At 39.3% G+C, this 27074-nt stretch overlaps 1 protein-coding gene across 4 annotated transcripts in view; it reads left to right on the forward strand.

Annotated features, from left to right (window-relative positions):
* Nucleotides 1–25552, forward strand: part of LOC111141610 (RB transcriptional corepressor like 1) — a 65891-nt gene extending 40339 nt beyond the window's left edge. For 2 of the 4 annotated variants that reach the window (XM_022494301.1, XM_022494302.1), the window contains 8 exons: nucleotides 113–379; nucleotides 1360–1571; nucleotides 9261–9437; nucleotides 11546–11617; nucleotides 13201–13291; nucleotides 21756–21904; nucleotides 23915–24079; nucleotides 24920–25552. In XM_022494301.1, the coding sequence (XP_022350009.1) occupies nucleotides 113–379; nucleotides 1360–1571; nucleotides 9261–9437; nucleotides 11546–11617; nucleotides 13201–13291; nucleotides 21756–21904; nucleotides 23915–24079; nucleotides 24920–25090 (1304 nt within the window). In that variant the 3' untranslated portion in view covers nucleotides 25091–25552. The remainder of the gene's footprint in view (nucleotides 1–112; nucleotides 380–1359; nucleotides 1572–9260; nucleotides 9438–11545; nucleotides 11618–13200; nucleotides 13292–21755; nucleotides 21905–23914; nucleotides 24080–24919) is intronic. The other 2 variants (XM_022494304.1, XM_022494303.1) reach the window with 2 other exon arrangements.
* Nucleotides 25553–27074: the final 1522 nt, after the last annotated feature.

Genomic DNA, 27074 nt, shown 5'->3' on the forward strand with positions numbered 1-27074 from the left:
CCCTAGGGCTTAACATAGTAACTCAAAGTCTCTATTTGTTATGTGAATGTACCTGATTTATTATTTTGGAATATGTATCAAACTGTTTTGAATTTATTTTTCTCTCTATTAGATATGCAACCATTGTCTCCAATTTCTGTCCATGAACGCTACAGTTCTCCTACTGCGGGGAGTGCCAAGAGAAGACTTTTTGGGGAAGACCCACCAAAGGAAATACTTATGGACCGGATCATAACCGAAGGAACAAAATTGAAAATTGCCCCTTCTTCAAGCCTTACTACTGAAAATATATCAATTTCCCCTGGGCAGAGTCTTCTAACTATGGCCACAGCCATAGTCACAGGAACAACAGGACATAAAGTTACAATCCCATTGCACGGTAACATTTTAATGCATTTATTTTCTATTTTTTCTGAATTAGTTAATTAAGATTTGTCTTGCTGGATTGGATCACATGGCATTTTTTAATCCAGTTTCTTTTGAACCTATACTGTTTTTTAAAATTTATCATTTTAGAGCAGTTTTGGGTTCAAAGCAAAATTGAGTTGAAGGTATAGAGATTTCCCATACACACAGTGCCCCCCGACACACACACACAGCTTTCATCACCATCATCATCCTGCACCAGAATGGTATATTTGTTACAGTTAATGAACTTACATTGACACATCCTTATCACCTCAAGTCCATAGTTTACATTATGGTTTACTCTTGCTATTATACATTCTGTAGTTTCTATGTTTAATGACACATAGCCACCATTATAGTATTATACAGAATAGTTTCGCTGCCATAAAAATCCTCTGTGCTCTACCTTTTGTTTCATTTTGAACTTACACTGTTTATTGAGTTTTAACATTTTTTAAATATACAACCCTTGGGGTGCCTGGGTGGCTCAGTGGGTTAAAGCCTATGCCTTCGGCTCAGGTTATGATCCCAGGGTCCTGGGATCAAGCCCTGCATCAGGCTCTCTGCTTAGCAGGGAGCCTGCTTCCCCCTCTCTCTCTGCCTGCCTCTCTGCCTACTTGTGATCTCTCTCTGTCAAATAAATAAATAAAATCTTAAAAAAAAAAATACAACCCTTTTTGTTGGAACTTATTTTCTTATATGAGCTTTACAAATTATTAAAAACATCTCTGTAAGAACTCAAAAGTTCAAAAGAAAAACAATATTGTTTCAGAGCAGAAATAGAAAACAAGAGTGCTGTAACCTAGAATTCTTATTTTTGTGGCTTTCATCTCCTTTTCTAACCTATTCCTATGTTTATACACATAGATAGATTGATAGATATAATTGACAACCTTTCTGGAACACATGCTGCTTATTTCTAAAACTGAAAACTCTTGCTTATACATTTAGGTATCGCAAATGATGCTGGAGAGATCACACTGATACCAATTTCCATGAACACAGCTCAGGAGTCCAAAGTCGAGAGTCCTGTATCACTTACTGCTCAGTCATTAATTGGTGCTTCTCCGAAACAGACCCATCTGACTAAAGTGCAAGAGGCACATCCAACTGGAATAAGCAAACCAAAGAGAACTGGGTCTTTAGCACTGTTTTATAGAAAGGTATGTGATTTTATGGCATCCAAAATATCTCATTTGGGGTGTGTGGTTGGCTCAGTGGAACCTGGGACGCTTGATCATAGGGTTGTAAGTTCTTGCCCTATACTGGATATAGCGATTATTTAAAAATAAAATATTTTAAGGGGCGCCTGTCTGGCTAAGTCAGTTAAATATCTGCCTTTGGCTCAGGTCATGATCCCAGAGTCCTAGGATTGAGCCCCACATCGGGCTCCCGGCTCAATGGGGGTCTTGCTTTTCTCCCTCTACTGCTCCCCCTGCTTGTGCGCGCTCTCTCTCTGTCAAATAAATAGATAAAATCTTTTTAAAAAGTAAATAAAGGGGCGCCTGGGTGGCTCAGTGAGTTAAAGCCTCTGCCTTCGCTCAGGTCATGATCTCAGGGTCCTGGGATCAAGCCCCGAATTGGGCTCTCTGCTCAGCAGGGAGTCTGCTTCCTCCTCTATCTTTCTGCCTGCCTCTCTGCCTACTTGTGATCTCTGTCTGTCAAATAAATAAATAAAATCTTCAAAAAAATAAATAAAAAGTAAATAAAAATAAAATGATCTCATTTAATCAGCGCAAGAAAGATTGAGTAACAGAGCAGCTTTAGCCTCCTTTTTTGTGTGGTAAAATATACATAAAATTTACCATTTTAACCATATTTTAGTGTACAGTGAAGTATCATTAAGTACATTCACATTGTTGCGCAGCTTTCACCATCATCCAGTTCCAGAACTTTTTCATCTTCCTACACTGAGAATCTCCTCCACTTAAAATAATTCCCCATTCCTCTTCCCACCACCAGTTCCTGGTAACCACCATTCTACTTTCTGTCTCTATGAATTTGACTACTCTAGGTACCTCATATAAGTAGACTCAAACAATATTTATGTTAATATGGTAAGTTTATTAATATAATTATTAATGTAATATTTTTAAAAAATATTTTATTTGTTTGTGAGAGAGAGGGTGAGAAAGAGCATGACAGGAGAGAAGGTCAGAGGGAGAAGCAGACTCCCTGTGGAGCTGGGACCCCGATGTGGGACTCAATCCTGGGACTCCAGGATCATGACCTGAGCTGAAGGCAGTTGCTTAACCAACTGAGCCACCCAGGCACCTAGTATAATATTATATTAAACAGGTTTATTCCACTTAGTGTAAGTCTTCAGGATTCTTCCATGTTGTAGCATTTTTCAGAATTTCCTTCCTTTTTAAGTCTGAATAATATCCCATTGTATGTGTATACCACATTTTGTTTATCCATTCATCTGTAGATGAACATTTGCAGTGTTTCTACTTATTGTGAATAATGCTGCTATGAACATAAGTGTACAACTATCTCTTCATGTGTCTGCTCTCAGTTCCCTTGGGTTTATACCCCGAAGTGGAATAATAATTCTGAATATAATTTTTTGAGAAAATACCATACCATTTTCCACAGTGCCTGCCCCATTTTATATTCCTGCTACAAATACATGGGTTTCCAAGTTCTCCACATCCTTGTCAACACTGTTTTCTGTTATTTTTATAGTAGCCATGCTAATTAGAATAAAGTGGTATCTCATAGTTTTGACTTGCATTTCCCTAATTATTAGTGATGTTGAGCATCTTTTCATGTGCTTATTGGCCAACTATCTGTCTTCCTTAGAGAAAGATTTATTTAAGTCCTTTGCCCATTTTTTGCTTGAGTTTTACTGTTGTTGCTATTGAGCTGTAGTTAATCCTTTATATATTCTAGATAGAACCCCTTATCAGATTTATGATTTGCAAATGTTTTCTCCCATTCCAGGCATTGCCTTTTCACCATATTGATAGTATCCTTTGATGCACAGAAGTTTCTAACTTTAATGAAGTTCAATTTCTCTTTGTTTTGCTTTACTGTCTTTGCTTTTTGTGTCATATCCAAAAAATCATCGACCGTTCCAATGTCCTGAAACTTTTCCCCATCTTTTCTCCCTAAGAGTTTTATAGTTTTAGCATTTGTGTTTAATTCCTTGATCCATTTTGAGTTAATTTTGTATATGGTCTGAGGGGAGGATCTAGCTTCATTCTTTTGCATCCATTTTCTCAACACCATTTGTTGAAAAGACCGTTGTTTCTCCTTTGAATGGTCTTGGCACCATTTTCATAAGCCATTGCACCATATATGTGAGGGCTGATTTCTGGGCTCTTTTTTAAGCATTGTCCTTTTTATGTCTGTCTATATGCCAGTACTATACTGTTTTGATTACTGTAACTTTGTAGTAAGTTTTGAAATTAGGAAATATGAGCCCTCCCAGCTTTGTTCTTTTTCAAGATTATTTTGGTTATTCAGAGTTCCTTGAGATTCCATATGACTTTAAGAATGGATTTTTCTTTTTCTTTTCTTTTTTTTTGATGGATTTTTTAAAATTTTTATTTATTTATTTGTCAGAGAAAGAGCACACACAAGCACAAGCTGGGGCTGCGGCAGGCAGAGGGAGAAGCAGGCTCCCTGCTGAGCAAGGATCCCAATGCAGGACTCAGTCCCAGGACTCTGGGATCATGACCTGAGCTGAAGGCAAACACTTAACTGACTGAAGCCACCCAGGCATCCCTAGGATGGATTTTTCTATTTCTGCAAAAAACATCATGGAGATTTTGATAGGGATTGCATTGAATCTATAGAATCCTTTGAATAGTGTTGACATCTTATTACCATTACTAAGTCTTCCAGTCCATGAATATGGGATGTCTTTCCATTTATTTGTGTTTGGGGTTTTTTGGTTTGTTTTTTTGTTGTTGTTGTTTTTTAGTTAACACAGAGTGTTTTATTATTTGTCTTTAATTTCTTTAAGCAGCATTTTGCAGTTTTCAGTATATACTCTTTTACCTCCTTGGTTAAGTTGATTACTAAGTTATTTTATTCTTTTCATGATACTATAAATACAATCATTTTCTTAATTTTATTTTTGGATTATTTATTGTTTGTGGTATAGGAATGAAATAGATTTTTGTGTGATTTTTTTTTTCTAAGCTTTTATTTATTTATTCGAGAGAGAGAGCATGAGCAGGGTTGGAAGAGAGGGAAAGGGAAAGGGAGAAGCATACTCCCCACTGAGCAGGGACCTGATGCAGACCTCTATCCCAAGACCCTGAGATCAACACCTGAGCTAAAGGCAAATGCTCAACCAGGTGCCCCTGTTATGAATTATTTATTTATTTATTTAAGTAATCTCTGCACCCAACATGGGACTTGAATTTATAACCCCAAGATCAGGAGTCACCTGTTACACTGACTGAGCCAGCCAGGTGCCCCTGTATGATTTTGTAGTCTGCAACTTTGCTGAATTCGTTTATTACTTCTAACACTTTTGGGGGATTCTTTGCAGTTTTCCACACCATAAAATCATATAATCTGCAATCAGATGACTTTACTTATTTTCCAGTTTTGATGTTTTTTATTTCTTTTTCTTGCCTAATTGCTCTGGCTAGAATTTCCAGTACTGTGTTGAAAAGAAGTGCTGAAATTGGGCATTCTTGTCTTGTTCCTGATCTTAAAGGAAAAGTTTTCTTTGTTTTACTTTAAGTATGATGTTAGCTCTGGATTTTTCATATATGGCATTTATTATGTTGAGGTAGTTTTCTTCTATTCCTAGTTTGTTGAGTGTGTTATGAAAAAAAAAAGGATTTGAATTTTATCAGATGTTTTTTCTGCCTCAATCGAAATAATCTTTTTCTTTAAGATTTTATTTATTTATTTTAGAGAAAGAGAGAGCTTAGGCAGAGTGTAAGGGGTGGTGGGAGGAGAAAAGGGAGAAAGAGTCATAAGCAGACTTGAGCACAGAGGCCCATGCAGGGCTCGATCCCATGACCCTGAGAATGACCTGAGCTGAAGCCAAGAGGCGGACTCTTAACCAACTGTACCACCTAGGTGCCTCTGTCCTACCTGTTTTTAAAGCACTGTCAGCTTCTGATAAGCAAGACAAGTTAATCAGGTTTTCTAATCAAACATGACTCTTCTATGAAATAAATTCCAGAACTGGAAGATATCTCTCTAGTTTACTCTACAACTTGGCTGGCTCGCCCATTCTTAAAAATTGTAAAGGAAAAAGAAGGCACTATTTTTCAGGGAGTTTTAGCATTGAGACCAGGGTTTAGGACTTAAACATTTTAAGAAATTAATATTTTTTCTAAATTATCTTTGATGCAAATTTAAGTTTATTTCCTCTAGTCTTTTTTATCATAATTCTTGAAAACTTGCCCTTTCCTGTTTTTCCCTCTGCCTCCTCTACTCTACCTCACCAAATCCTGTCTCCCCGTTGTGCCTTTCTAAGGCTTCTTTTTTTTTTTTTCTTTTTTAAAGATTTTATTTATTTATTTGATAGAGATCACAAGTAGGCAGAGAAGCAGGCAGAGAGAGAGAGGGGCAAGCAGGCTCCCTGATGAGCAGAGAGCCTCCTGCAGGGCTCGATCCCAGGACCCTGAGATCATGACCCGAGCCAAAGGCAGAGGCTTAACCTACTGAGCCACCAACTAAGGCTTGTTTTAAAAACAGAGTTGGAAAATGCAACTTTTTTCCCATTTACTCCCTATTTTTAATGTTCAAAATGACAAATTTTGATAATCTAAGATTGACAGAAATAAATCTAAGATTGACCTGGGTGACTCAGTGGGTTAAGCCTCTGCCTTTGGCTCAGGTCATGATCTCAGGGTCCTGGGTTCGAGCCAACCATCGGGCTCTCTGCTCAGCAGGGAGCCTGCTTCCCTTCTTTCTCTCTGCCTGTCTCTCTGCCTACTTTTGAAATCTCTCTGTCATATAAATAAATAAAATCTTTAAAAAAAAAAAAAGAAAGAAAGCTTTAGTTCTGAATTTTTAATTCTGCATCTACTTCAGAATCTTTGGGTTTGTTTTTTTTTTTCCTTTCCATTTAAATGTAACCTACTTGATGGGGGACCTGGGTGGCTCAGTCAGTTAAGCATCTGCCTTCAATTCAAGGTCTACCTTCAGCTCGGGTTGTGATCCCAGGGTCCGAGGATTGAGTCCTACAATGGGCTCCTTGCTCAATAGGGAACCTGCTTCTTCCTCTGCCTACCACTCTCTCTACTCTTGCACACGGGCTTATCCTCACTCTCTCAAAAAAAAATATATATATATATTTTATGGGGCGCCTGGGTGGCTCAGTGGGTTAAGCCTCTGCCTTCAGCTCAGGTCATGATCTCAGGGTCCTGGGATTAAGCCCCGCATCAGGCTCTCTGCTCAGCAGGGAGCCTGCTTCCCTTCCTCTCTCTCTGCCTGCCTCTCTGCCTACTTGTGATCTCTGACTGTCAAATAAATAAATAAAATCTTTTAAAAAAATTTTTTTAATAAATAAAGCCTACTTGATACAGATTAGAAGCTAGAAAAATTTTATCCTAAAAGTTAATAGGATGTCTTTATCTATAAAGAGCATAATCATCCATGTCTCTAGTGAATTCAAAATAACCCTTCCCTGAGTAAACTGCAGCTATTATCTATGCTGAATTCAGTGTGATGCTGGTATTCTGTGCCAGAGTGGAATTTTCTATGAATTTTTTGTTAGAAAACTTCCAGTGGGGCGCTTGGGTGAGTCAGATGGTTAAGCATCTGCCTTTGGCTTAGGTCATGATCCCAGGGTCCTGGGATCAAGTCCTGCATCAGGCTCCCTGCTCAGGGCCTATTTCTCCCTCTCCTGCTCCCCCTTCTTGTGCTCTCTCACTCTCTCAGTCAGATAAATAAATAAAATCTTTAAAAAAAAAAAAAAAAAAGAAGATGACAACGACTCCCAGAGTATGTTTCTTTAATTCATTGGATCAACTCTGTAAAAGACACTTAACAAGTATTATCTAATTACATATTATTTTTAATCTTTTTTTTTAAGATTTTATTTATTTATTTGACAGAGAGAGATCACAAGTAGGCAGAGAGAGAGAGAGGAGGAAGCAGGCCCTCTGCTGAGCAGAGAGCCCGATGTGGGACTCGATCCCAGGACTCTGGGATTATGACCTGAGCTGAAGGCAGAGGCCTAACCCACTGAGCCACCCAGGCGCCTTATTTTTAATCTTTTTAACTAGGACTGTATCTTTCATTTCCTATCACAAATACAAAGTTCTAGCATCTTTCCCACTGCTCTGACCCAAATGGATTCTGTTTATCTCTTGGCCAGCTGGACCAGAAATAAGGAGATAGGATACAGAAAATGAGTTTGCTATAAAATTAATCAGTTGTGACTTTGGAGTCAACCACTTGTCTTTCTGTCAGATTAGTGTATTGGATAGCTTACATTTGTTGTTAAACTCTAATCTGTGGATTATATTCCTGCCAGAGATATTTTTATATAAGGGATACCTGACTCTTTTCATTATTTTTCCCTGAACATTTAAATTTAAAGACTTAGCTCAAACAGAGTAGTGTGATTTAGGAATACCACAGCAGGGTACCAGTTTTTAAAACAGTAAAACATAATTCTTCTTGGGTGATTCGAAACCATTTTAGAATCTTGCAGAAACTTCAGGGCATTTGCATTAGTATCAGTTCATATAAAGATTGTAAAAATGAGAGGCTCATGGCATTGAACTGAATTTACTCTGATGTACTTAGGAACAACAGAAACAGAAAACTTGGTATCTCATTTACTTCAGTAATACATTTATATGCTTGTGAAAACAATGTAGAATAGGAAGTTTCTTAAATGGTTTTGCCTTTTTTTTTTTTTTTAATTTCTCTTTTTAAAGATTTTATTTATTTGACAGAGAGAGAGAGAGCACACAAGCAGGGGTATGGCAGAGGAAGAGGGAGAAGCAGGCTCCCTGCTGAGCAGGGAGCCCTCTGCCGGGCTCTATCCCAGGACCCTGGGATTATGACCTTAACTAATGGCAGATGTTTAACTGACTGAGCCACTCAGGCGCCCCAGGGTTTTGCTTTCTGACTCATTCTTGAAATCAAACATTTTAGCCCTTGATTGTCTTTTTTGTTGTTGTTGTTATGATCCTATTTTTAAGTAATCTCTACACCCAGTCTGGGGCTTGAACCCACAACCCCACAATCAAGAGTTGTATGCTCCACCAACTGAGCCAGCCAGGCACCCCTATTTTCTGACACTTTAGATTTTCTAGCAATTTTATCTGAACAAAAAAAGGTGAGGGGGGGGGATTTCTGAACACTTGAAAAATTATGTATTCATTATGGTTATGATGCAAGTAAATCTTGCATTTTAGTGTTTCTTACTTCACATAGATGACAGCATAGAAGACATCTTTTCCAAAAGAATTTTTAAATGGTTTTCTAAAGAGAATTTTGTTTTAATCTACAGTCTTCTGGGATGCCTGGATGGCTCAGTTGGTTAATCATCTGCTTCTGGGTCAGGTCATGGTCTCAGGGACCTGGGATCAAGTCCCACATCCAGCTCCTTTCCCAGCAGGGAGCCTGCTTCTCCCTCTGCCTGCCACTCCCCCTGCTCGCTCTCTTTCTCTCTCTCTGACAAAATAAAGAAAATATTTTAAAAATATTTTAAAAATAATAATAATCTATAGTCTTCTGCCATAACAGTGAACTAGTACGATAGAACAGAAATTATATGTAATTTTAGATAACATTTATCAACAACCTAGGTATTTGTTAATCTTGGCCTGAAAGCCCATGTTCACAATAAGAGATAAATTAGAGAAATTATTTACTGGGTTTTTTTTTTTGCATCAATGTACTACCTTCCATCTTAGGTCTATCATTTGGCAAGTGTACGCTTACGTGATTTATGTTTAAAATTGGATGTTTCAAATGAGTTACGAAGGAAGATATGGACGTGTTTTGAATTCACTTTAGTTCACTGCCCTGATCTAATGAAAGATAGACATTTGGATCAGCTGCTCCTTTGTGCCTTTTACATCATGGCAAAGGTAACGTATAAGCTGGGGGAAGCTCTTTGTTCTAGTTACCCATTTTTGAAGCATGTAGTGAAAATCTATTGCGCTTGATTATTACTTTGCCTTAAATGCTATATGCCAACACTGCCCACCATTGTTAATTAATTAGTAAATTCCAGCCACTACATCTATTCTCTGGACTCTCCATTTCGCTTTATAATAATCAGCTTTTCCACATCATAAGAATACACTGGTTATAAAATTGGAAAAGGTTTTAGAGATCATTTGTAGTACATGGCTCTCCATACTATTCCTGTGAACAATACTATTTCCACTCCCATCCCTGTGATACCTCTCATCTAGTACTTTACAGTAAATGATCATTATGTTATAGGCTGGTAGCCTAAGCCTAGAGCTGAAAGTAACTTGTCAAAGTTACATAATTAATATATAATAATAAGTAATAACATAATAAGTGGCAACCTAGGATTTCCTATTTTATAATTTAATGAATTCGTAATTCATAAAATAGCTTCTATAACATTGCTCTCTAGGGATTTGTTGCACCACCTCAGAAGAGCATTTTACATTCTAGTTGCTACAACGTTGAATGTTTCCAGTCATAAAATAACATATGTTACTTGCTTTTTAAAATTCTGATATAGCTGAAACAATCACCTATAACTTTGGTCTGGACCATATTGACCACACTGGCAGTCCTAGTACGTGTACATAGTTAAGACCTAATTTTTAAGCTTTTGGAGGCAGAGAACATGTTTTCAGACTCCTTTTTGACTCCTCTCTCACAATGCCTTTTTATAAAATCTCTATACAAATAAATATTAATAAATGTTATTAACTAATCGTTTGTGTTTTCCAGAGAACTATCATAGTTCAGGCTTTGCCATTTCTAGCTCATCATAGAGAACAGATTTAGTGCTAATGGACTTCAGTGAAGCAGAGGGAAAGAATAACTTAAGTAAACTTTATAATAAATAGGCCAGAAAGGATACCTTTATGGATCACCAAAGCAGGCAGCCTTGGACTGGGCTAGAGTCAAGAGACCAAACCAGGCCCCGACTTGCGCCTCCTGGAAGCCCAAGGGTTAATAACCCCATGAGTGAAAAGTTGAGCAGCGCTTGAGAAAGGGCCTGAGCTATGGATCCTAAGACTCCCTGACGTGGTTGCCTGCATGTGCTTATCTGGAATGGGCAAAACAGGCCTGCTCATTAAATCATTGTGGGAATGTGCTGTCCTTGCACGGGCCATAAATTGTGTCTTAAGTTACTTTGAAGTTAGTGCATCTGGTTTAGAGTTATCTGAAGACAGAGACCACTGGCATCAGAGGGACTACTATTAGTCCTTGGGAAATAGATAATAGGGAAGCTTGAAGGGTTTTCTGTGCATGTTGCAAGTTCTTTAGTAATCAGCTAAAAATAGATACTTCCTTATAATTGTTTCTGTTAGCTATATAATGCCTCACAGCCTTGAATAAAATTGGCACTGCTTGGACATCATCCACTGTGTCCCTCCTGTCCCCATCTCTTTACGTCTCATCTTTGTCTCACCATCCTCTTACCCTCTCGACCCTGGTCATGTTGTCGCACCAGGCGTGACACACCAATCCATTTTCTTCATTTTGGCCCCCACTGTAACTTTTCTGTCTAAGCATTAGAAACCCTATAAGCTGTCCTAAAATGTTAAAAACCTCATCCTATAATAACTGCTCAGTTTTCTTGCAATCACCACAAGACATTTTCTGTCCTTTAGTATGTAGTTAATTTACTTTTAAGTAAGTAATTTAAAAGCTAGTAACATCAGAGATTACAGGGTATGCAACAGATCTGAGTTTCCTTCTATCATTCTTCTTATAAAAAGAAATGCATTTTCAGTAGAGTTATACCATAACAATATCAGTGCTTTTGATTAATGAAACTATTAGCCGAGTCCCCACAGGCCACAAAGCCTGAACTTTGAAGGTAGTAAAAATCATAAACGGTAGTAGTTTTTAGTCTTGGGTTGGCCTGGGGTTAATGGCTTTCTGCAGGACTGCTCTCAATGCCAACCTGTAATTGAAGTTTTTGTTCAGAGCCATTTTTCTTCTAAGAGCAATTGATAAATGCAGTTTTTATTTTCCTTAGGTAACAAAAGAAGAAAGAACTTTTCAAGAAATAATGAAAAGTTATAGGAATCAGCCCCAAGCTAATAGTCATGTGAGTTATATTATTTTTCCTCCTGTCCAAAAATAGATTTGTGCTGTTTCTCTGTTGACAAGTCATACAAAAGGTAAAGTTCTTTTACAGTTTTACTATTTTAGATTTTTTAGTTTAATGCATACCATTAAACTCTAAAGACAGTTTCAGTAAAAGCCAGGAAATTGGCTATTTCTGACTCATCCATATATTTGCGTATACTTCTTACATGTTCTCCTATTCCATTTGCTCATTTGTACAATGGGGACATCCCAAAAAAATTTGATGAGGGGCACCTGGCTGGTTCAGTCGGTAGAGCATGTGACTCTTGGTCTCAGGGTCATGAGTTCAAGCCCCACATAGGGCATGGAGCCTACTTTTATTTAAAAAAAAAAAAATCCAATGAAAAGTATGTATAATAATAATATTCTCTCTTTGTATGAGACTTGAGTCCCTAATGATGTTTAAATCCAGTGAAATTGGAGGATTTATTAAGTCCAGCTTCTTTTGCCATTTACTAAGAATCTTAATGTTTTCATCTTTAAATAGGTATCAGCATTTTTGATAATTTTGTTTTTGATAGCCATGGTGAAAATCCTATACAGCCTTTCAGTCATGAAAATATAAAATATTAGCCATTGGCTTGGCACATAGTGTTTAATGACTGTTATCTCCATATTATTCATAATTACTGTACCTGAAGAACCCAAGATTAGGCTACCTTTAGGCGTTGGCCACTAGAGAGCCTGGTTCCTGTGCTCTAGAGAGCATAATGGCCTCTTTTCTGGCCTTGGTGATCTGCCATCTTAGGAGGAGAGTTGTGGCTGCTTAGATATCCCATACTCAAGTACTGGTAGTCACACCCCCTTCTAAAAGAGCCCACATATGGTTTCACTTCTTTACTTAAGCCCCAAAATACAGTGGTAGTAATATAGACATTAGAAGAGCCGGTACAGGCATTTGTTATATCCTGTATATACTAAGAGTTTCTGGACCCTTCAGAAAAATCCTTTTCTAAAGGAGCAGGCCTGGAGAGGTCCAGATTATCCCCAAAGATCATTAAGGTGAAGTTAGTGTGGGTCCAGAATGGACCAAGCCAGAGCTTCCTAAATATTCTCTCAACACCAGTACCCATAGGATGACCAGGAACAGATCATGCCTTTTAGCTATATTGGAAGTAGGAAGGAATTTAGGGGAAGGAATGGAAACAGATTTTCCTGTGGCCATCTGAAAGGAGATGGAAAAGAGATGGAAACAGGAAAACAAGCCTTAATGAAACCAGACGATTCTCATGTAAGGAATTAAAAAGGAAAAACAAGCTCAGATATTTGAAGTTGCTTTTATTTGGCAAAACTTCATCAGTATTTAGTTGCTACTTACTAATTCAAGTCTTCTATTTGGTAAACTCCTGTAATGGCATGGTTTAGGTAAAGATATTTGCTGTAATCTCCATTTACCAGGCAAATAACACTTTTCCCTTGATTATCACCCATACAAAGAAATAGCTTTCCACTGGCATCCTATTTTATTCTTCTTATTTTGGTTTTGCTTAACCTGTGCCTCTTTGTGACTCAGCATTTCTTTTTTTCTACTCTGACCTATAGGTTTATAGAAGTGTACTGTTGAAAAGCATTCCAAGAGAAGTTGTGGCATACAATAGAAACATAAATGGTGATTTTGAAATGACAGATTGTGGTAAGTTGCCCAATTTAATATTCTATATGTAATATACCTTTTTTTTTTTTAAGATTTCATTTATTTAAATGTCAGAGAGAGAGAACGCACAGCGGCGGGGAGCTGGAGGCAGAGGGAGATGCAGGCTCCCTGCTGAGCAAGGAACCTGTTGCAGGACCAATCCTAGGACCCTGGGATCATGACCTGAGCTGAGGGTAGAGGCTTAAAGGATAAACCACCCAGGTGTCCTGTAATATACCTTTAATTACATTGTATCTGATGCAGTGGGTGTCAGGCAACATGGAATCAATGATGTAGGTGGGATGGATAATGCGTATGTAAATGCATTTGGGAAGAAACAAGTGAGATAAATATGGGTCAGTTGCCTCCCTCCAAAGAGGTTATAAATTGAAACCATTAATTTGTCACCTGTTAGTTGTGTTTTATAAGTTTCATAGTCTATTTACATACATCAATAAAACACATAAAAGGCTCTTAATAAATTTTTTAAATAAATCTGAATTATAGGGAAAGTAATCAGTGATCAGTGTCAGTGAACTGTCTGGGGTGACAATTAGGGAAATAACTTGTTCATTAATATGTATTCTGCCACCACCAGCAAAGCTGCCACCCTGTTGTTACCATCATGCTAAGACTTGAGGCACTAGTAAATTTTTTCAAAGAAAGGAAAATCAAACAGTGATTATTCATTTGATAAGTTGTGAAAATGCCTCTTCCACCCATCTTCTCCTTGTCTCAGCTTTCCATTACTTATTGTGTACGTTATTGTCACATGTACCATGATTTATCAAATTCCACAACGTGAGACATTTTCTTTTTAAGAGAGAGAACGGAGGGAGGAGCAGAGGAGAGGGACAAGCAGACCCCACACTGAGCATGAAGCCTAACACAGGGCTCAATCCCAGGACCCTGAGATCGTGACCTGAGCTGAAATCAAGAGTTCGACACTTAACTAACTGAGCCACCTGAGCACCAGTGTGAGACATTTAGATTGTTAACCATTATACATAGCTTTATGAGGAACATCACTATAGCTTAATCTTTGATCCACATCCTTATAATAAATTCTTAGAGAAAATTGGCTCTTTTTTAATCACGTAAATATCCATGATCATTATGGTGTTTACTGGGATCTGAACTTTTTAGACCTTACCAAGAAATTCTTTAGTAATAATGTCCTAGAAGAGCACCTAGCTGGTTCAGTTGGTGGAGCAAGACACTCTTGATCTTGGGGTTGTAGGTTTGAGCCCCACATTGGGTGTAGAGATAAGTAAATGAATAAATAAAAACTTTTCAATAAATAAATACATTTAATTTCCCCAACACCGTTTTAAGCATTAGGCATAGGTAATAAATGCTTACTATTTTCATCAATAAAAACCCATTTCTGACACTGAATATGTTAATTAGCACAGCATTGGCCTTTGATTGAGGTATGCCTAACAGAAACCCTTGTGGTAGCCACCTCTTGCGAATGAGCTTGCGGATTAAAACACCAATTCAGGGACACCTGGGTGGCTCAGTTGGTTAAGTGTCTGCCTTTGGCTCAGGTCATGATCCTGGGGTCCTGGGATCCCCGCATCGGGATCCTTGCTCGGCGAGGTGCCTGCTTCTCTCCTTGCCTCTGCCTGCCACTCTGCCTGCTTGTGTGTATTCTCTCTCTCTCACTGACAAATAAATGAATAAATAAAATCTTTAAAAAATAAAAATAAAAACCAATTCACTCATGGACCATGCGTTCTTCATTATTATGTTAGCAGACCACCCAAACTGGCATTTTTTTTTTTTTAAGATTTTATTTATTTGTGGGGCGCCTGGGTGGCTCAGTGGGTTAAGCCGCTGCCTTCGGCTCAGGTCGTGATCTCAGGGTCCTGGGATCGAGCCCCGCATCGGGCTCTCTGCTTAGCAGGGAGCCTGCTTCCTCCTCTCTCTCTGCCTGCCTCTCTGCCTGCTTGTGATCTCTCTCTGTCAAATAAATAAATAAAATCTTTAAAAAAAAAAAAAGGTTTTATTTATTTGACAGAGAGAAAGACAGCGAGAGTGGGAACTCAAGCGGTGGGAGAGGGAGAGAGAAAAGCAGGCCTCCCGATGAACAAGGAGCCTGATGCGGGGCTTGATCCCAGGACCCTAGGACCATGACCCGAGCTGAAGGCAGATGCTCAACTGACTGAGCCACCCAGGTGCCCCACAAACTGGCCTTATTGATTAAAAAACTTGAAAAGCTCCTGCATAGCTTAGTCAGTTGAGCGACCAACTCTTGATTTCAGCTCAGGTCATGGTCTCAGTTTCATGGGGCTGAGCCTGCCTGGGTCTCCGCAATCAGCATGTAGTCTGCTCGTCCCTCTGTCTTCCACTCTCCCCCTCCCCCACACTCGTGTGTGAGCTCTCTCTCTCACTCTCTCTCAAATAAATAAAATCTTTAAAGAAAAAGAAAACTTGAGAGACCCAGATTATAGCTTAATCTAAGTAACACATATAATACTCAAGTGTATTATAATAGTACATTGAAAACTACAATACTTCTTCAGTGCCTTGTTTTAAGGATTACAAAGAATGATGTGTGGGTGATGTTTAATACAAGATCTGCTTATAGTAAGACCTCAGTAAGTAATAGCTATTATTATTTTTTTAAGTAATATAAAATTTACTGTATTTTATTAATGAGTATGGAATTTTAAATGTTTTTTTCTTTCTTTTTTTTTTCTTAAAAGCTAATTTGTATAAGGCCATATTCTTTATTTAAAGTACGTTGTAGGGGGCACCTGGATGGCCCAGTTGGTTAAGCAGTCAACCATCTGACTCTTAATTTCAGCTCAGGTCATGATCTCAGAATTGTGAGATTGAGCCCTACCTCGGGCTCCACACTGGGCATGGAACCTGCTTAAGATACTTTCTCTCCTTTCCCCTCTCTCCCTCTCTCAGTCTCTCTCAATCTCTCAAAAATAAATAAAATACTTTAGTGGTGCTTGGCTGGCTCAGTTGGAGGAGCATATAACTCCTATCACAGGGTCCTAAGTTTGAACCCCAATTTCAGTGTAGAGATTAGTTAAATAAAACTTTCAGGGGTGTTTGGGTGGCTCAGTTATTAAGCGTCTGCCTTCGGTTTGGGTCATGATCCCCAGGATCCTGGGATTGAGTCCAGCATCAGGCTCCCTGCTCGGCGGGAAGCCTGCTTCTTCCACTCCCTCTGCTTGTGTTCCCTCTCTCATGTCTCTCTCTGTCAAATAAATAAATAAAAATCTTTTTAAAACGTTCAAAATGTTTATTTATTTGTCAATCAGGGTCACCTTGCTGGCTCAGTTGAAAGAGCCTGCAACGCTTGATCTCGGGGTTATGAGTTTGTGCCCCATGTTGGGTGTAGCGATTACTTAAATAAATTTTAAAACTTTTTAAATTTTTTAAAAATATTTATCTAATATGTATCATGTACCTCAAGTTATATTAGGTAGGGATCTCTTCTACACTCTGAGAGGAAACAGATTTGTAACAGTTATTTCACCAGGCAGGCAAACCTTTGATCTTGTCTTCCCTAGTCTTTCATAAGTTCTAGCTCCTAATTAAGACTTTAATTTGAGGGGCACCTGAGTGGCTCACTCCGTTGGGCATCTGCCTGCGGCTCAGGTCATGGTCCCGGGGTCCTGAGATCAAGTCCCATATCACCTCCCTGCTCCAAGGGGAGTCTGGTTCTCCTTCTGCCCCTCCCCCCTGGCTTGTGCTGTCCTTCTCTCTCTCTCACTTTCTCTCAGATAAATAAATAAACTTTAAAAAGAAAAAAGACTTCAATTTGAGTGTGTTAGATTTCTTTTTTTTTTTTTTTAAGATTTTATTTATTTATTTGACAGAGAGCGACACAGAGAGCTTTACCAGGGTAAAGCAGGGGAAGTAGGAGAGAGAGAGGCAGGCTTCCCACCGAGCAGGGAGCCAGCCTGATGTGGGGCTTGATCCCAGGACACTGGGGTCATGACCCAAGCCAAAGGTAGATGCGTAACAACTGAGCCACCCAGGCATCCCTTGAGTGTGTTAGATTTCTTAAGAGAGATGATAAGGTAGAGATCTTTCTCCTGCATAAAGGATAGCTGACACCTTCTTTTCTCTTTTGAAATGAAAAAATAAATAGCTAAATAAAATCATGTTAGTTAGAATCTAAAGTCCCAGAGAGGTTTTTTTTTTTTTTTTCAAAGATTCTATTTGGGGGCATCTGGTTTTGGCTCAGGTTCTGATCTTAGGGTCCTGGGATTAAGCTCCATGTCGGGCTCCCCACTCAGTGGGAAGTATGCTAGTCCCTGTCCCTCTCCCTTTGCCCCTCCCCCACCCATACTCTGTCTCTCAAATAAATAAATAAAATCTTTTTTAAAAAATGATTTTATGGGGTGCCTGGGTGGCTCAGTGGGTTCAGCCTCTGCCTTCAGCTCAGGTCATGATCTCAGGGTCCTGAGATTGAGCCCTGTATCAGGCTCTCTGCTCAGCAGGGAGGCTGCTTCCCCCTCTCTCTGCCTACCTCTCTACCTATTTGTGATCTCTCTCTGTCTAATAAATAAATAAGATCTTTTTTAAAAAAATGGTTTTGGGGCACCTGGGTGGCTCAGTGGTTAAAGCCTCTGCCTTCGGCTCAGGCCATGATCTCAGGGTCCTGGGAAAGAGTCCCGAGTCGGGCTCTCTGCTCAGCAGGGAGCCTGCCTCCTCCTGTCTCTCTCTGCCTGCCTCTCTGCCTACTTGTGATCTGTCTGTCAAATAAAAAAAAAAAATCTTTAAAAAAAAAAAATGGTTTTATTTTTGGGGCTCCTGGGTGGCTCAGTGGGTTAAGCCTCTGCCTTCAGCTCGGGTCATGATCTCAGGGTCCTAGGATCGAGCCCTGCATCAGGCTCTGTGCTCAGCAGGGAGCTTGCTCCCCCCTCTCTCTCTGCCTGCCTCTCTGCCTACTTATGATCTCTGTCTGTCTAATAAATAAAATCTTCTAAAAAAAAAAAAAAAAAGATTTTATTTTTAAGTAACCTCTACACCCAACATGGGACTCAAACCCACAACCCAGAGATCAAGGTAGCATACTCTATTGACTGAGGCAACCAGGCGCCCCACCAAGGTTGAGAGAGTTTTAAATGCTTGATTCCTTGAAAATAAATAGAGCTTCTTTTTTTTCTTTTTTTGGAGATGGCACAGAAGTGTCCATCTTTCTTTCTTATTTTTATTGTTAAGATTTTATTTATTTATTTGACAGAGAGAGATCACAAGTAGGCAGAGAGGTGGTTGGGGGTGGGTGGGAAGTAGGCTTCCTGCTGAGCAAAGAGCCCAATGAGGGACTCGATCCCAGGATCTTGAGATCTTGACCCAAGCTGAAGGCAGAGACTTCTAACCCACTGAGCCACCCAGGCACCCCATAAATAGAGCTTCTTAACCTTCTGTAAATGTTAATGACCAGAATTGGAATGACACACAAATATGAATACTATGTATAGCCTATGTGTCCAGAAATTTCTAATCCAAGAAGAATATTAATTTTAATTGTTCCATGTAGTGAGAATAACCTACAACTCCCGTTACCAAGCCAATATGCCTTGAAAATAGTGTTCATTAGGATGGTAGGAGGTGTTACAGGGAAGGGGGACTGTGCATAAAAAATTTGAGAAGCATGGAATTAAAATGAATATGTGTTTTTTTCCAACTGCAAAAATTCTCAGAGCCTTTTTTAAAATTTTATTTATTTATTTGAGAGAGAGATAGAGCACAAGCAAGGAGGATAGGGACAAGCAGGCTCTCTGCTGGAGCCCAATGTGGGGCTCGATCCCAGGACTCTGGGATCATGACCTGAGCTGAAGGCAGATGCTTAATTGACTGAGCACTCAGGCACCCCTTCTCAGAGCCTTTCATGTACTAACATGGATTCTGAATTTCCAAGAGAGGGTATAATATGCACCATTTCCTTAACTTACTTTAACCTCATAGCTTTTTCCTACCTACTAAGATCCTTCAGAATAGGGCGCCTGGGTGGTTCAGTGGGTTAAAGCCTCTGCCTTCAGCTCAGGTCATGATCCCAGGGTCCTGGGATCGAGCCCCACATCGGGTTCTCTGCTCAGCAGGGAGCCTGCTTCCTCCTCTCTCTCTGTCTGCCTCTCTGCCTACTTGTGATCTCTCTCTGTCTATCAAATAAATAAATTAAATCTTTAAAAAAAAAAAAGATCCTTCAGAATAGCAAGAGAGGCACCTGTCTGGTTCAGTTGGTAGACATGTGACCCTTGATCTTGGAGTCATGAGCTCAAGCCCTATATTGGGCATAGAGCTTACTTTAAAAAAAATAATAATTGGGTACCTGGGTGGCTCAGTCAGTTAAGCATCTGCCTTCAGCTCAGGTTATGATCCCCAGGGTCCACGGATCAAGTTCTGCATCGGGCTCCCTGCTTGGCGGGGAGCCTGCTTCTCTCTCTGCTCCTCCCCCCTGCTACTTGTGCTCTCTTTCTCTCAAATAAATAAAATCTTTAAGTAACAATAATAATAAAAATTAAATAAAATTTTAAAAAAATAGCAAGGGGGTGTCTGGCTGGCTCAGTAGAAAGAGAATGAGAGTCTTGAATTCAGGATTGTGAGTTCCAGCCCCACACTGGGTGTAGAGATTGCTAAAAATAAATAAACTAAAAAAAAAAGTGATGCCTGGGTAGCTCGGTCAGTTAAGGGTCCAACTCCTGATTTTGGCTCAGGTGGTGATCTCAAGGTGGTGAAATTGAGCCCCACATCAGGCCCCTCACTCAGCAGGGAGTCTGCTTGAGATTCTCTCCCTCTCCCTCTGCCCCTCCTGCCACTCATGTGTGAGTACACTCTCAAATAAATAAGTAAATAAATATTTTAAAACATTAATAAAATTTTTTAAAAATACCAAGAGTAGTGGCGCCTGGGTGGCCCAGTGGGTTTAAGCCTCTGCCTTCGGCTCAGGTCATGATCCCAGGGTCCTGGGATCAAGCCCCACATCAGGCTCTCTGCTCAGCAGGGAGCCTGTTTCCCCCTCTCTCTGTCTCTGCCTGCCTCTCTGCCTACTTGTCTGTCAAATAAATAAAATCTTTAAAATTAAAAAAAAAAAATTTTTTTTTAATACCAAGAGTGAAAAAAAGACATCCAAATTGTGACTGAGATCCCTATAGTTCCCTGGGACTGTTTGGCCCTTGGACTATGTTTGAGTTTTCTGGTTTTCCTAGGACAGAAGGATGTTTTGTTTTTTTTTGTTGTTGTTTTTTTTTTTTTTTTTTTTTTTTTTTTAAGATTTATTTATTTATTTATTTGACAGACAGAGATTACAAGTAGGCAGAGAGGCAGGCAGGGAGAGAGAGGAGGAAGCAGGCTCCCTGCTGAGCAGAGAGCCCAATGCAGGGCTCTATCCCAGGACCCTGGGATCATGACCTGAGCCGAAGGCAGAGGCTTTAACCCACTGAGCCACCCAGGTGCCCTGGATGCTTTTATCCTTGTTTGCAGTGTTTGTAGGCCAATGTATTGAGAATGAGAATTTTTTTTCATACGCTGAATTTTTTTTTTTTTTTAAGATTTTATTTATTTGAGAAAGAACATGGGGAGGGAGAGGGACAGAGGGCAAAGCTGATTCCCCACTGAACAGGGAGCCTCATGCAAGACTTGATCCCAAGACCCCAGGAACATGACCGGAACCAAAAGTAGACGCTCAACCAACAGCCACCTGCCCCTGTGCTGAATTATTTTTAACTGCCAGGGGTTTTCTTAGCTCCTGTAAGCAGATGATTCTTACATGTTCAAGTAGACAATGGTTTGTAATACTCTTCCCAAAGAAAGAGTAAGGTAAAGTTTCTCATGGTGCAGTAAGCTATCCCAGAGCAACACACTAAATAGGACAGCACCTCAACACAAGCTATCATTTTATAACTGAGGACACTAACTATAAACTGAGCACCAAGGTTTCTGCTGCGCTTGGGGAAAATAAGACTCTTAGAACACTTAATCACCTGCCTTGTATTTGCAGAAAAATAAACACAAGCAATTTATCTTGCTTCTTCCTTCACCTATGAGGGTATGCTTTACCTTTTTAGAGTCTGTCCACCTTCCTCAAAGAGCCATTATGAATATCTGCAGGCCTTTTGTTACCCGAAGCTCATGATCTGCCACAGCCATCCATACTCTGGAGCTCAGTTTAGCTAAATCCCAGTCCAGAGCTAGTGCCCCTCTGGCCACCAGTGACAGTGAGCTCAAAAATGTTGTGAAAACCTCTCTTGCTATAGTAATATCTAGAGGAAAATATAGTAGCATAAGTTTACATATTTACATTTCTCAGGATTCCAATTTAATTTATATATTACATAAATAGCTTTCTGAACTTTTTCTAAAAACATTAATTGCTTTACATCAAGATTTGTGTTAACTTGATTTTTTTTTTATGCTGTGGAGAGAGTTGTAATTCACGTCACCACTTTATATATTAAAGTGCATCTATCATAACACTGAATTCTTTCAACAGACTTGGAAGATGCTACAAAAACACCTGACTGTTCCAGTGGACCAGTGAAAGAGGAAAGAGGTGATCTTATCAAATTTTACAATACAATATATGTAGGAAGAGTGAAGTCATTTGCACTGAAATACGACTTGTCAAATCAGGACCATGTGGTACGTTTTATATTTTACTGCATGAATATTTATAGTCCTAGTTGGAGTACTGTGAGTTTACTAAATAAGTGTTTCAGAGGCAAAGTGCCACTGACACATTATGTAAGAGGAAAAAAAGCTAGTAATTAGAGTGTTTAAGGAATTGATACAACACAGACCAGAGGAAATCATGGAAATGTTATCCATACTGTGATTATGTTGCTGGAAATTATGTTAACATATGGGCAAGTACTAGATGAGAATATGGAAAAATGAAATCAGTTCTGATCATTTTTTCTCTTTGTTTTGATTTATCTTGTTATATTTATATATGAGATAACTGTTTTTCTCAAGATAAAGAAAAAGGGAAATAAATAGACCTGAATCATTAATAGAGGCAACACTAAGACATTTTTATGGAGATTAGGAAGTACCAGAAAGTCTGTGAAAGTATCACCAGTGTATAAACTGAGGTTGGTTCCCACGAGACTAGACATGAGTTGTAGAGGGACCTAGAAGAAACTGCATCTAGCCAGTAGCCATATAAGTGTATTTGTATCTCTTGTCCTTGTCCCTCACTGCCCTTGTCCCTTTCAGGGAGTATAGTCTGTGACTGTTCTCAGAGGTTTTGACTGTTCATTCAGTTCTATCAGTTCCATCTCCCCTGCCATGAGTATGATTATCATTAGCCAATTGGAACTACTTTTATTAGGGGCACCCAGATGACTCATTTAAGTTTCTCTTGATTTCAGCTCAGGTCTTGATCTCCGGGCTGTGAGTTCAAGTCCCACGCTGGGCTCCAGGCTGGGCATGGAGCCTGCTTTAAAAAAAAAAAAAAAAAAAAAGAATTTTATTAGCTTCAAGTAAGGATGATGAATGAAATTATTAATTAAGGAGCCATCTCCTTTTATTCCAGAATGGAAACATTATACAGAATATTAAAGTCAAGTGTAGTACCTGCTCCTCTATTTCTAAATCATTTGCATCTCAATATAAAGTCCTAACCCTTTCCCTAACAGATTTATTTCATGTTGGAACTCATCCTCCTGGCTCAGAGAGTTCTGTCTCTTTTTGATTCCCTCTGCTACTATTTTGGTTTGTGTGTGTGTGTGTGTGTGTGTGTGTAGAGAAAGAGATTATTTTTGTGTTAGGACATCAATTACTTTGCCTCTACTTTCTGTTCATGATCAAGAAGTTCCTGTGCTGCTGGCTTACCACTTCTGGGTATCTCAGAATTCTTCAGGATTCCTAAAATATTCAGGAAAATAAATTTTAGTTTATCTGTTAGTAATAGTTGAAAAACAAGGGGGTAATGGACCATGTCTTTGCTTTTTTCAGCCCTAAATAAACTCTTACAGTATTGCTGACACTTAACTAAGAAATTTCTTTTTTTTTTTTTTTTTAAGATTTTATTTATTTGTCAGATAGAGTGAGCACAGGCAGACAGAGAGGCAGGCAGAGGCAGAGGGAGAAGCAGGCTCCCTGCTGAGCAAGGAGCCTGACGTGGGACTCGATCCCAGGACGCCAGGATCATGACCTGAGCTGAAGGCAGCTGCTTAACCAACTGAGCCACCCAGGCGTCCCAGAAATTTCAATAAGAATAAAAGTATGGAGGGCACCTGGTTGGCTCAGTGGGTTAAGCATCCACTCAGGCCATGATCCGGGAGTCCCAGGATCAAGCCCTGCCTCAGGCTCCCTGCTCAGTGGGGAGTCTGCTCCTACCTCTGCCCCTCACCCCACCCATGAGCACCCTCACCCTCTCTCTCTCTCTCCCTTTCATTCAAATAGACAAAGTCTTAAAAAAAAAAAAAAAGACATACCATTTTAAAAAAAGATTAAAAATATGGGGGTGCCTGGCTGGCTCATTTAGTAGAGGATGCAACTCTTGATTTTGGGTTCGTGAGTTCAGGCTCTCTGCTGGGCATGAAACCTACTTTAAAAAAGAAGGAGAAGGACAAGAAAACACATACAAAGTGGTGGAATTCAAAAAAAGAAACTTATCTTACAAAAATTTACTTTTGATTATTTCAGATGGAAGCTCCACCTCTCTCTCCTTTTCCACGTATTAAGCAACAACCAGGCTCACCACGACGTATTTCCCAGCAACACTCCGTTTATGTTTCCCCACATAAGAATGGGTCAGGCCTTATACCAAGGAGTGCTCTGCTATATAGGTTCAATGGCAGCCCTTCTAAGGTACGGTACACACACACTTACTCTGAAACAACCTATGTTCGTGTGTTAAAAATTGGATTTCAGATTACCAGTTAGTAATCTTTAATCTTGCTCTTTGTCTGCAAAGTTACCACTAATAAATATAATAAGATCAATTTTTTTTTTTTAGATTTTATTTATTTATTTATTTGACACAGACAGAGAGACACAGTGAGAGCAGGAACACAAGCAGGGAGAGTGGGAAAGGGAGAAGCAGGCTTCCCGCCAAGCAGGGAGCCCGATGTAGGTCTCGATCCCAGAACCCTGGGACCATGCCCTGAGCCGAAGGCAGACGCTCAACCACTAAGCTACCCAGGCGTCCCAAGGTCAATCCAATCTTCAAAGCCATGAGAAGATGAGTTCTAATCATCCTTATTAGGTTAGTCTAGATTCAAAAAATAATCTCTGGGGCACCTGGCTAGCTCAGTCAATGGAGCCTGTGACTCTTGATCTTGGGTTGTAAGTTTGAATTCCATGTTGGGTGTAGAAATTACTTAAAAAGTTAAGAAAAGGGGCACCTGGGTGGTTCAGTGGGTTAAGCCTCTGCCTTCGACTCAGGTCATGATCTCAGGGTCCTGGGATCAAGCCCCGCATCGGGCTCTCTGCTCAGCGGGGAGCCTGCTTCCCCCCCTCTCTCTGCCTGCCTCTCTCCCTACTTGTGATCTCTGTCTGTCAAATAAATAAATAAATAAATCTTTAAAAAAATAATAATAATCTCTACCCTACTGTTGAGCTTTGGATAGAGTACTGGAGAAAACGTTAGCTTATTAGTCCCTTGCTGTTATTTCCTCTTTTTTCTCACACATGTCCTCTATTTTGCAGAGTTTGAAAGATATCAACAATATGATAAGGCAGGGTGAACAGAGAACCAAGAAGCGAGCAATAGCCATCGATGGTGATGCAGAATCACCTGCCAAACGCCTCTGTCAAGAAAATGATGATGTTTTGCTTAAACGACTACAGGATGTTGTCAGTGAGAGAGCAAATCATTAATGCCCTTTCTATTTCTATGATAAAAGCACTTTCAGGTGGCAGAGTGTTAAGGGCTCTATACTTCAAAACTTTCAGCCCTGTAGATGGACAGTATCGAGTTACACAAAAAATTGCACCAAAATTATGTGCTTTTTTTTTTTTTAACATTTATCCAAAATATAGTTAACAGTGTATTTTGAGTTGGACTGGAAAGCAATATTTCAAGTGCCTTTTAAACATTTTAGTAGTTAAAGAATTTTTTAAATGTCTATTCCTTGGTTTAGTTTTTAAGATGAAATCAGGAGATAACTCATAATTTTTTAGCTCATTTTTTAAAATAAATGTCTCCTCCTTCTGTGCTTTGTAATATGAAGGTAAATAATCTGTTTTTAATAAGCATGCTTTGAGATATCTCTGTTCTAAATTTAATATTGAGTAGAGGGGCACCTGGCTGGTAGAACATGAGACTCTTGATCTCAGGGTCATGAGTTTGAGCCCCATGTTGGGCATAGAGATTACTTTAAAAAAAAAAAAAAAAAAATATATATATATATATATAGAGAGAGAGAGAGAGAGAGAGAGAGAGAGAGAAGGGTTTGGTTCCCAAAGCACCTGGGCCAAGGGATGATGCACTAGTCTACCTCTGACCCACTGTGGCAACTCCACATCCAGGTGCTACTGCCATTCTGGATTGTCTACTTCCCTTCTCATGCCCTTTCTCTCTTTGAGCATAAGCAGATTTGTACCTGAGCCCATGCATTACTATGCTTCTTGCCTTCTAACCCTAAGCCCTCTTAGTTGATGTCACAGCCTAATAAAAGGGGTACTTGGGTACAGCTCTCCAAAGAATCAGCTGTTCAGTATTCACTTTTTCTAATGTGTTTCCAGAATCTGGAAGGACATGGATAAACCATTCTTAATTAATTTTGAGAAAGTTATGAAATGTATGTTTTTTAAACTGCAAACCTTATTTTTTTAAATACAAAATGTTTAACTTAACTTATATCTAACCCTGGCTAATTCGAGTTAGTCTAAGATTTGGCTGTAAATTTGTAATTGCTATTGTCAGGAATTTTATTTTTAAATTTTAAGAAAAGTGATTTTGGTAATACATTACTTTTCTGAAAATTACATCCTCATTTTTTGTGTAGTATCTACACATGTTGTAAGCCAAATAACATCAAATTTGTCTAAAGTCCTTGTATATATTTTTATGTAGCTGTAACTATTATGTCATTTTCATCCTCCTTATTAATGTGGAAAATATACATGAGCATTGTACATTGACTATGTAAGAAGCTCTGGATATGTTTTTATCAATTTTTAAGACAGTATCCGTGTACATAAAATAGCTAATAAAACGGAGTTTTTGAGATATTGAAAGACACTGTATTTGTGTTGTTTTTGCATGACTAGAAGCAATTCTGCAGCCATCTACAACCTACACCTTCTTAAATACCTGCTTTATGTCTTTTAAATACCTTAGTGTAACTTCAAAGTTAATGTTCTGGTAGTTTCCAGGGGCTAGGAAGAGATTGGGGAGTGGCTGCTTGAATATGAGGTATTTTTTTGAGGAGATGAAAACGTTTTAGAACTTGATCTAGAAGGTGGTTGTATAGTGTGAATTTACTAAGTGACACTTTAAATTTTGTTTTTTAAAGATTTTATTTATTTATTTGACAAAGAGAGATCACAAGTAGGCAGAGAGGCGGGTGGGGCCCGGGGTGGGGAAGGGGGTGTGGGGAGCAGGCTCTCCACTGAACAGAGAGCCTGATGCGGGGCTCAATCCCAGGACTCTGAGATCATGACCTGAGCCGAAGGCAGAGGGTTAACCCACTGAGCCACCCAGGCACCCCACTAAGTGACACTTTAAAATGATTATTTTAAAAAGTAAAATGAGGGGCTGGCCCTGCTTAGGATTTTCAGGAAACGGAATCGGCGGCAACAGTTGGAGTTTAAGCACTTTTGTGACAGTCTCTGGATCCCTGTGAGAGGAAAGGGGAGG

Source organism: Enhydra lutris, unplaced genomic scaffold (genome assembly GCF_002288905.1).
Source record: "Enhydra lutris kenyoni isolate GAN:26980312 unplaced genomic scaffold, ASM228890v2 scaffoldscaffold6, whole genome shotgun sequence".
Classification (NCBI taxonomy): Eukaryota; Metazoa; Chordata; class Mammalia; order Carnivora; family Mustelidae; genus Enhydra; species Enhydra lutris.